This window comes from Salvelinus sp. IW2-2015, linkage group LG6.1 (assembly GCF_002910315.2).
Source record: "Salvelinus sp. IW2-2015 linkage group LG6.1, ASM291031v2, whole genome shotgun sequence".
Lineage (NCBI taxonomy): Eukaryota > Metazoa > Chordata > Actinopteri > Salmoniformes > Salmonidae > Salvelinus > Salvelinus sp. IW2-2015.
The window spans coordinates 400,884-411,080 of record NC_036845.1 but is presented as its reverse complement, the minus strand read 5'-3'; the positions used below and the strand labels follow the sequence as shown (position 1 = coordinate 411,080).

Sequence of the window (10,197 nt, the reverse complement as noted above, 5' to 3'; positions counted from 1 at the left end):
ATGTCTGGTAGTCAGGTCCTCAGTACATAATCACAGTATCTATGAATGTCTGGTGTCAGGTCCTCAGTGACATGATCACAGTATCTATGAATGTCTGGTGGTCAGGTCCTTAGGACATCGATCACAGTATCTATGAATGTCTGGTGGTCAGGTCCTTAGTGACATCATAATCACAGTATCTATGAATGTCTGGTGGCAGGTCCTTAGTGACATCATAATCACAGTATCTATGAATGTCTGGTGGTCAGTCCTCAGTGACATATCACAGTATCTATGAATGTCTGGTGTCAGGTCCTCAGTGACATGATCACAGTATCTATGAATGTCTGGTGGTCAGGTCCTCAGTGACATGATCACAGTATCTATGAATGTCTGTGGTCAGTCCTCAGTGACATAATCACAGTATCTATGAATGTCTGGTGGTCAGCCTTCATGACATTATAATCACAGTATCTATGAATGTCTGGTGGTCAGGTCCTCAGTGACATTAATAATCACAGTATCTATGAATGTCTGGTGGTCAGGTCCTCAGTGACATAATCACAGTATCTATGAATGTCTGGTGGTCAGGTCCTCAGTACATGATCACAGTATCTATGAATGTCTGGTGGTCAGGTCCTCAGTGACAGATCACAGTATCTATGAATGTCTGGTGTCAGGTCCTCAGTGACATATCACAGTATCTATGAATGTCTGGTGGTCAGTCCTCCCAGTTGACATTCCATCACATATCTAGAATGTCTCGGTCGGTCAGCGGTCCCAGTGACATGATCACAGTATCTATGAATGTCTGGTGGTCAGGTCCTCAGTGACATGATCACAGTATCTATGAAGTGTCTGGTGGTCAGGTCCTCAGTGACATTATAATCATAAGCTATATTGTTACAGCCAGAAACACACTCACCCTTATACGACGTGGTTTCTATTTATTTTGCGCGTCTTGATACACCTGTAAGCAATGATGCCAATGCAAACAACGACCAGGACAGAGATCAGTAAACACCACCACAGTTCACCACCTTAAGAACAACAGATAAAAACACTACATTATTGAATAAGTATGTATCATATTACAATTGGAGGACTAATTATTTACAATGAGGAGGAATCATAAAGGATTTATCAATCAACGGATTAATAAAATTACAAAAGACACAGTAAAATGGTCCCGTGTGGCTCAGTTGGTAGAGCATGGCGCTTGCAACGCCAGGGTTGTGGGTTCATTCCCCACGGGGGGACCAGGATGAATATGTATGAACTTTCCAATTTGTAAGTCGCTCTGGATAAGAGCGTCTGCTAAATGACTTAAATGTAAATGTAAAATGTGCAAAGCCACTGAGGAGTATATTAGTCTGTCAGAGTGAAATTGTCAGTGTTGAGCATTGCTGCTCTGTGTATTTCTGCACTCACCAGGATGTCCGTTTTGACCACCAGCTCCAGTGAAGTCTGAACCTGCCACCAAGACAAACAACTCATAACAGCCAGACTTTTTTTRCACTGAACTATTTACAGAACAATTAAGTCTCGCTGTCAAAGTTAGGACGGGTTTCAATCCGATTGCGAATTTGGACAATGCGCCATTTTAAGGTAATTTTCAATTGAGCCCCTGTGATTGTGGTCTCCGCGAACACAGGAACATTGCATTTAAAAGATGCATTGTGGGCAAACACTCAATCAGACTGACTCCTGACCTTAGTGTTCAACTCAGCAAGGGACACTGCATAAAAAGTGCTGTGTAAAATGACCATAAGATTCTCTACAGCCAGTTTGTGAAAATAATACAGAATGTTTAAATCAATGACACTCACCTGTCACATTAGTTGGCGCGATGCCGATGACAGGGCAATCTGAAATAGCAGAACAGGGTTGATTAGCCTACATGCAACAACTGACAGACAGATCACATACATTATAGAAATGACTTTTTGGTTTGGTTAACAGAGTTCTCATGCTCTATAATAAAGCCTACTTCCTATAGCCCCCTGGGATTATAGACACCCAGGACCATCGATTTGTTCACTCTAACCACTAGCATTTCATTCACGTTGTACTATCTTGGGCCTTCACAGAGACACTCACTGGCTTGTTCATAGTTGGTAATGGCTGTGCTGTTGGCCTCCAGGGCAGGCTGGATGCTCTCTGAGACATTTCTGCACACAGTGTAATAATAATCCAGACTACACATGGTGCACCTCCCAGAAGGAGGATAGGGGGTGGATGTGCATTTCTGGAAAGGGCCTGGCACCATCAGCAGATTCTGGTTCAGGTCACCATTCAGATCAAAACATTTCGTCACCTCTGGGCACTTTGTGTCGTTACACCGGAAACACATGTCCTTCATTGCAACTGTGAGAAACAGAGAGATGTATTCACACAAACAGGCAGAGGAGGATTACACTGTTGGCCAGAACAGACAACTCATCGGCCATCCAGTGGAATAGAGACAAAGTATTACCAGTATCATGTTAACTTTGGTTTTAATCTTGGGTTGAAATAGTTTATAGTGTTAATATATGTATAGATCATTCAATGTAAAGATCATTCTATAGCTGGGGGTGACATGTTTCTCATGTGAGGCATTAATACTGATGAATGATAGAGTGTGTTGACATATCTACCCTTTTCAAATCCAACCTGTGAAATAATGGACCAGGAATATTATTCTAACTCAAACACTACAAATTCCTGCAATCATTTATCATCCCATCTCTTCAAGTGTGAGTTTTAGGACATTATTAACTTTAAGAAATTCCTAACAGGAAAGAAGGAATAAAGCTTGTCCTTCCTGTTTTTTTTGAAAACCTAACCTTAACCTTAACCACACTGCTAACCCTAATGTAACGTTAAATGAAGACTAAAAAGCAAGGGGGAAAATGTTGACATTGCAGCTGACACAGCTAGAGGACATGTGTCAGTTCTGCCTCCAGGACAAGATTCATGACAAACGTCAACCTGGTCCCTATCTGGGCGCGTAGCTTCTGAAACGCCGACAGGGTTATAGAGATGGGTTAGAAAATCGTCTGGCCAAAAACAATCTAGGGGCTATCAGAACAGTAGGATATATCTAAATAAATAGGRTATACAGGCTAAATATGGCTCTGATATTTCCYGTTATATTCCATACAAAAAAAGATGCTGTAGCCTACAACCGTATCCGACCTTGTGATGCAATTCCATACCAACCACTAGAAACGCAATGAAAGCGGAATTCTACGGCTCACTGTAGAACATATGGGCTCAGCCACATAGCAGGCTTGCATATCACTAGGGTCAGTCTGTAGGCTTACCTTATCTATAAATAACCTCTAACCCCAAACATGTGGACATATATATTATATATAGCCTACTACTACTCACGCTGGTCCAGGATTCGTTTCAGCCAGGGTTCGTTAGCGTATCACATGTGCTTTATAGCGCCGATCACGGTATCTACCTTTCCACGATCTGGATCATAACCGGACATGCGAAAGCGCGGTAGCTGCATAGGTGGTTTTAGCTTTCTTGATTCTGCTGCCACCTTCTGGTCATTTGAAAAATAAACAGAGATGTCTTGGCTCTGCGTGCAGGTGGTGGCTTGGCCCGTAACGCCATTTCTCTGTAGAATGCACCCCTTATTTAGCTACATTGGATGGATACTCAACTATTGTTGTTCATGTTCAGAAGCAGGCCACTGCACCGTGCACGTAGCTTGGTAGCCTTTCTGTTTCTGCTTTAGCCAGCAACTCCTCATGCATGACAATGCCAAATACGTCTTTAAAGCAGGAACAAGCAGGTAACTGTACTGCTACATGTAGTGTTCCTTTACCTAATGAGCATCATTATTACTGCTAATTAGAGATGAGTCCTGGGGGATTGCAGTGAGCTGGCTTGTTGTTTAACAGGCAGCCTGCTCCATGGGGAGGGTAAGCCAGAGGGGAGGCCACTGTATCTGCTGCTAGGTTTAGGAACAGAACCTTACAACTGGCCTCTGTGTAGCCATATGTAACTGTGAAGCAGGGAAAGTACTATTGTTGTGTCAATGTTGTTGGTACACCTAATGTCCAGTCATTATTATATTTATGGGATCCTGAGTGGCGCAGTGGTCTAAGGGACTGCATCGCAGTGCAAGAGGCGTCACTGTAGTCCCTGGTTTGAATCCAGGCTGCATCACACCTGGCTGTTATTGGGAGTCCCATAGGGCGGTGCACAATTGGCCCAGCATRGTCCAGGTTTGGCCAGGGTATGCTGTCATTGTAAATAAWAATTTGTTCTTAACTGACATGCCTAGTTAAATAAAGGTTACATTTAAAACAAATATCATGTCTCTCATGTTTGAGTAGGTACAAGTTGCAACTAATCACTGGTTCAGGGTTTGATGTTTTCATGTTAACGTGTATTTGAAAATTTACCTGTGTTTGAGTCATTTGAAAAGATTACGTAAAAGAGATTTTAAGCCTTTCTCCAAGACACAAAACATTTCTTCTCTGAGAATGTATTTCTTCTCTGATATAGTATGATAATGATTATCTTTGACATAAAATGACTGTGAACTAAGGCCTGATTACTGTAACATGGCCAACATAGCATTCCCACACACAATACTCTGGGCTTGTATGAGACACACACACGCAGAGCGTATGCACCTGGTCTGACACCTGTACAGGTAACCTCCCAGGAGGGAGGGAGGGAGAGAGGGAGGGAGGGAGGGAGAGAGGACACATACACTCTTCTCCTGCTGAACATACTGCTGTTACATACTCTACTCCACATCCAAAAAGAAAACACCATTCAGTAAGTACATTTATCTTCGGTTTGTTTGTGGCCTCCATAATGGTTAGAACTGTGTTAGTTGTGCCCTCAATAATGGTTAGAACTGTGTTGGTTGTGTGTTGTTGCTCTGTCAATTGCATCATTATCTAATAAGGATTGACAGTGTGTTGCTTTTTACATTTTGAAGTAAACAATGATCTGTCTCACAGAAGAAGTATATTTATAATACTTTAAAAAAGCCACCATTTTCAATCTATGAATAGTTAATCTATGAAAAATGCATCACTAATGTGCAAGGACAGAGTATTAAAAATGGACTAATGAACTAATTCAAATTAATAAGATATTCAGAATAGACAGGAGTGTATTTAGAGGAGACAGTCCCAGGAATTTGTAACCAATGTATATTCATATAGTCAAATAATTCTGTYATTGGTGATTATGACCATAAACCCCAGAATCACCACGCTCAGACAGGCAGATTGCATGACACACCTCAAGGCCAAACCCAAAGTATTTTACAGAAGCGATTATAGGAAGCAGTGGTTTTGAAACAGCGACATGGAAAGAGAGGAGGAGAGCGAGAGAGAGAGAGAGAGTGGAGGGAGGAGGGAGAGAGAGGAGGAAAAGAGTACGGTAGAAAGGCAAATATAACCGAGAGAAAGATAGAGAGATGGAGAAAGAGCGTGACATAACATATCAATTAAAGTGCATGTTTTTCTCAGCATGTTCTCCTTTACCCCCAGTGGGCTTACTCCATGGGGCAGGTAACTAGGTGGGTAACTAGGGCGGTAGCTAGGCAGCTGTGAGCTCACAGCCTCAGAGGAGGAAGCATTAAAGAATATACCCTAGTATCCCTGAGACRTGGCTCACATGGAGACACGTTGTACAAKTGACATTTTTCCGACAATAAAAGTAGTCTTTTACTGAGAACGAAGGGATGCACGATAGATAGAAACAATATTTGAGTTACGTTTAGTGAAAGGTGGGAAATTAGAATGATTCCACGTTTAGAATTGATGTTTACAATGGCTGACATCACCTCTCTCCTCCTCCTCTTTAAAGCAGAGGTGGACAGTTCCACCATGGCTTCACCAGGGGAGAAGGCTCTCCTCCTCCTCTTCCTAGTCCATGCAGTCTCAGGTAAGCTGCAAACACAGCAGGCCTATCCTTCTTCCATTTTGCAACAGTGGATCATTCCTAAATTACAGTTAGATCCAAACAGGAAACAAGAGTGGTCAGCACTACAACACATAACATGTGACAGTTTGGTGACGCTGTGCGTGTTCCGTGTCATCTGTGGTGTGTCTGTGTGAATAGCAATATGCCCTCTCAGCCTCTACCCAGATACAATGTCACCGATGCTCCCAGATGCTTGACCCTGACCCCGCGACCCCAGCTTACCATCTCCGCCCGCTCACTTCCAGACATGGCCAGAAACTGGTAATCAATCAAAACAACCAGTCAATCAATCAACCAATCAATCAATAGTCTATGGCCTGCCTTACCTGACACTCTGGGTGATGTTACTACCAGTATGATCAGTACACACCCTCTGGTGATGTTATACAGTACTGATCAGTAACACACACTCTGGGTGATGTTACTACCAGTACTGATCAGTACACACACCTCTGGGTATGTTACTACAGTACTGATTATACACACACCTCTGGGTGATGTTACTACAGTACTGATCACAACAACCTCTGGTGATGTTACTACAGTACTGATCAGTACACACACCTCTGGGTGATGTTACTACAGTACTGATCAGTACCACACACCTCTGGGTGATGTTACTCAGTACTGATCATAGTCACACACCTCTGGGTGATGTTACTACAGTACTGATCAGTTACACACACCGTCTGGGTGATGTTATACAGTACTATCGTACACAACCATCTGGTGATGCTTACGCTACATACTGATCAGTACACACACCTCTGGGTGATGTACTCAGTACCTGTCAGATCACCACACACCTCTGGGTGATGTTACTACAGTACTGATCAGTACACACACCTCTGGGTGATGTTACTACAGTACTGATCAGTACACACACAGTTGGCCTATGTTGATGTTACAGTTACACCATCCCCAGCTGTAGTTTAAGCCCCACACAGACTCCTTCACCTGCTATGTGTATTGTGACACCCTAGATGGCTGACTGGCGCGGCTGTCTCACACCTCACTGTAAAGTGGTATGACATTATACCTCAGTTTGTACTGTAGGTTACTTGTAGATAGTCAATGAAGAGACAACAGGTAGAAAGCCATCAGTAAAAGTAACAGTCKRGTAGTTCATTCTGGTGTCCCTCTGTCCCCACAGATGATGAGATGCCTGCAAATGGGTGAGGACACAGCACATACATCCTCTATCCTAGTAAACACAGAGAGTATCACTAATGTATCATTGTAATAATATTGCTTATGAACAACATGCTGGAAACAGCACCACATTAAAACAGTTTGATGCTTATTACATCATCTTAGTTTTTCCTGTGTTTTTCTTAATGCGTGGTTGCTATGTTACAGGACACCTGGTACCCATGACGATGGACAACCCCTTTAACAACAGGTAAGGTGACCCGTGTGTGTGTGTGTGTGCAAAGTAATGGATCTACAAGTTAGCCCCCCCTCACGCTCTCTCTCTTTCTCTCTCCATCAGTGGGGTGCAAATGGAAGACAGCATGTCTAGTCCCAACCCTCTCTCCCACTTCCACTCACTCCTCACCTCCCTCCCTGCTGAGGAAACAGATACCTACTCAGACACAGACATGGACTCTGCTTCCCACTTCTATTTCCAGCCCAATAGCACCATGAAATACCCTGACTCTGACCGTGAATGGGTACCTCAACATTCATCTTCATTTACATAGCRAGATATATTCAAAATATGCAAATACACTGACAGTACTCTAGTCATACACCAGGAGTGTTGTAAACAACTATTTACATAATGGGGATTGTATRCATTTTAGACACAAAGGCCATATTTGGTCTTGTTTTATATACAGTTTTATAGTGGTGTTTATAACCTGTTTATTAAACTATGAGGTATAAGATAATGACATTTTTAATAAATGTTCCTCTATCTCTCCCTTTCTCTCACTCTCGCTCTCTTTCTAGAACGTGACAGAGAGGATGTGGAACTGTTCCAGTCTACCAAGCTTCATTGAGCACATGAGGAACTCTTCGGTCAGTGTCACTCAAGCCCTCTCAGCCAATTACCAGCTGTTTTTCAACAATACTGCATCTTCAGCCCTCCCACTACTCGTGGTTTTGTCACGCCTGCTCCCGCTCCCCCTTCCTGGCTCTCGAGGGCGCCAGGCTACCCGTCATTTTACGCAACTGTTGCCATCATTACACGCAGCTGCGCTCATTGGACTCACCTGGACTCCCTCACTTTGTTGATTACCCCTGCATATATGTCTGCTCCTCTGTGTTGTTCCCTGTAGTAGCACTGTTTGTCGTGTCATATCTATGTCCAGACGCTGTTCTTGTTCCGCTGTGTGTCCGTCTATATTAAATGATTCACTTCCTGTACCTGCTTCTCATCTCCTGCGTTGGGCGTGACAGGTCAAGCCCTAGCATGAGATTATAACCTGGCTTCAACAATGCTCCTGTTTACTTCCCAAATGCAACATCTTTCTTTCTCTCTCTCAGGCTGGTCCCCAGTGTTTCCTGAGAGCGTTCATTGCCCCCCTCTCTTGGGTTGCCCTGATGATGAAGGGTGGGGACGACATGGAACCAGAGGATTATGGGAGGCTGGTGTGGGCCGCTAAACCCCTCCTACAGAACATGCCCCCACCACAGATGACCCTGCCTCCCTGGATACAGAACCCCCACCTGGAAAAGATGTGAGTGAGTGTGTGTGTGTGTGTGTGTGTGTGTGTGTGTGTGTGTGTGTGTGTGTGTGTGTGTGTGTGTGTGGTAACAGTATGGTCTGGTTCCAGGATGAAGATGTTGGGAGAGGTGTTTGGGTCTCTCTCTGAGGAGCAGCGTGTTCAGATCAGAGAGTGGGCCAAGGAGCGGGTGGCCCAGAACAACTACAACTGCAGCCACACTGCTGCAGCCTGGCGCCCCAGACCTATACAAGAACAGAAACCAGGACAGACACACAGACCAGAACAGGAACCAGGACAGACACACAGACCAGAACAGGAACCAGGACAGACACACAGACCAGAACAGAAACCAGGACAGACACACAGACCAGCACAGGAACCAGGACAGACACCTAAACCAGAACAGGAGCCAGGACAGACACTCAGACCAGAAGTAGGACAGAACTGGCCTGSTAGACCACCACAGCCTGATATGACAGGTGAGAACCACCTCTGCAGAGACAGAATATGTTACATTATTCATTATTATAATTAAACTAAATACTGATACAAATATGTTTATTTGAGATTTTAGATGTTACAACAACCTTTGATTTATCAAGCTCTTAGAAACAGTCTTGTTTTATACCTTATGACCCAAATACTAATGATCAATCTCTTCAAGTCAAACCGGAGAAAGAGAAAGATAGAGAGGATGAGAGGGACCCAAATCAAGAGGGGGAGAGAGGAAAGGAAAGAGGAGGAGAATGAGAATGAAAAGAAACCCCTTGAAAGGTGGGAAACCTCCTAAAGGAAAACCAAATGGAAAGAAATTATGAGAAAATACAGGAAACAAGCTTGGAAGAGGAGAAGAGCAGGGAGGAAGGAGAGAAGGATACAAGCTGGAAAGGAGAGGAGAAGAGCAGGTAGGAAGGAGAGAAGGATACAAGCTGGAAAGGAGAGGAGAAGAGCAGGGAGGAAGGAGAGAAGGATACAAGCTGGAAAGGAGAGGAGAGGAGCAGAGAGAAGTTTGCTCTCTAAGACGAGGTTCTAATCTCGTTCTTGGTACTTCATAGTACCAAAACATTACCTCATCCAATGGCATATATCAATTGTCAATTCTAGATCCTCCCATCTCAAATACAACCCACCCCTGGACAAGCTCCCTGAGGGGAGTGAGCCTCTAGGTCATATACTATGAAAGATAAGTGCAACATCAGAGGGGTAATACAATGGTTCCAGACACTGCCATACTCCTCCCCCCAATGGGAAAAGGAGGGAGTGACTGGAGTACAGAAATAGTGGAGCCCTTRACATGGTTTAACAGATACATTCACATATGAAGACAATGTTCAAACCTTACTTCTCCCTTTCTGATATTCTGCATATTATGAAAATAAGTAAAACATCTTATTTATCTATGTTACCTAACTAATTCTGATTCAGTTACGACAAAAATCACCCCAAAACTACTTCCCGCGGCTATGAAAAGGGAGAGAGGGAGTTGTGTCCAAAGGACAGCGGAGAGGTGTGTGTTTATTTGAGACACAACACCTGATTTGCGTGTGTGTCACACAGATCTTCACTCTGCAGTGTGTTTATGTGTTTATTACAT

General features: G+C 43.6%; 1 protein-coding gene across 1 annotated transcript in view; it reads left to right on the top strand.

Moving 5' to 3' along the window:
* Positions 1 to 7,086: 7,086 nt before the first annotated feature.
* Positions 7,087 to 10,197, top strand: part of otoa (otoancorin) — a 14,157-nt gene continuing 11,046 nt past the window's right edge. Inside the window, exons 1-6 of the mRNA XM_070443777.1 lie at positions 7,087 to 7,106; positions 7,291 to 7,333; positions 7,424 to 7,604; positions 7,885 to 7,953; positions 8,422 to 8,615; positions 8,712 to 9,082. Of these exons, the coding sequence (XP_070299878.1) occupies positions 7,088 to 7,106; positions 7,291 to 7,333; positions 7,424 to 7,604; positions 7,885 to 7,953; positions 8,422 to 8,615; positions 8,712 to 9,082 (877 nt within the window). The 5' untranslated portion in view covers position 7,087. The remainder of the gene's footprint in view (positions 7,107 to 7,290; positions 7,334 to 7,423; positions 7,605 to 7,884; positions 7,954 to 8,421; positions 8,616 to 8,711; positions 9,083 to 10,197) is intronic.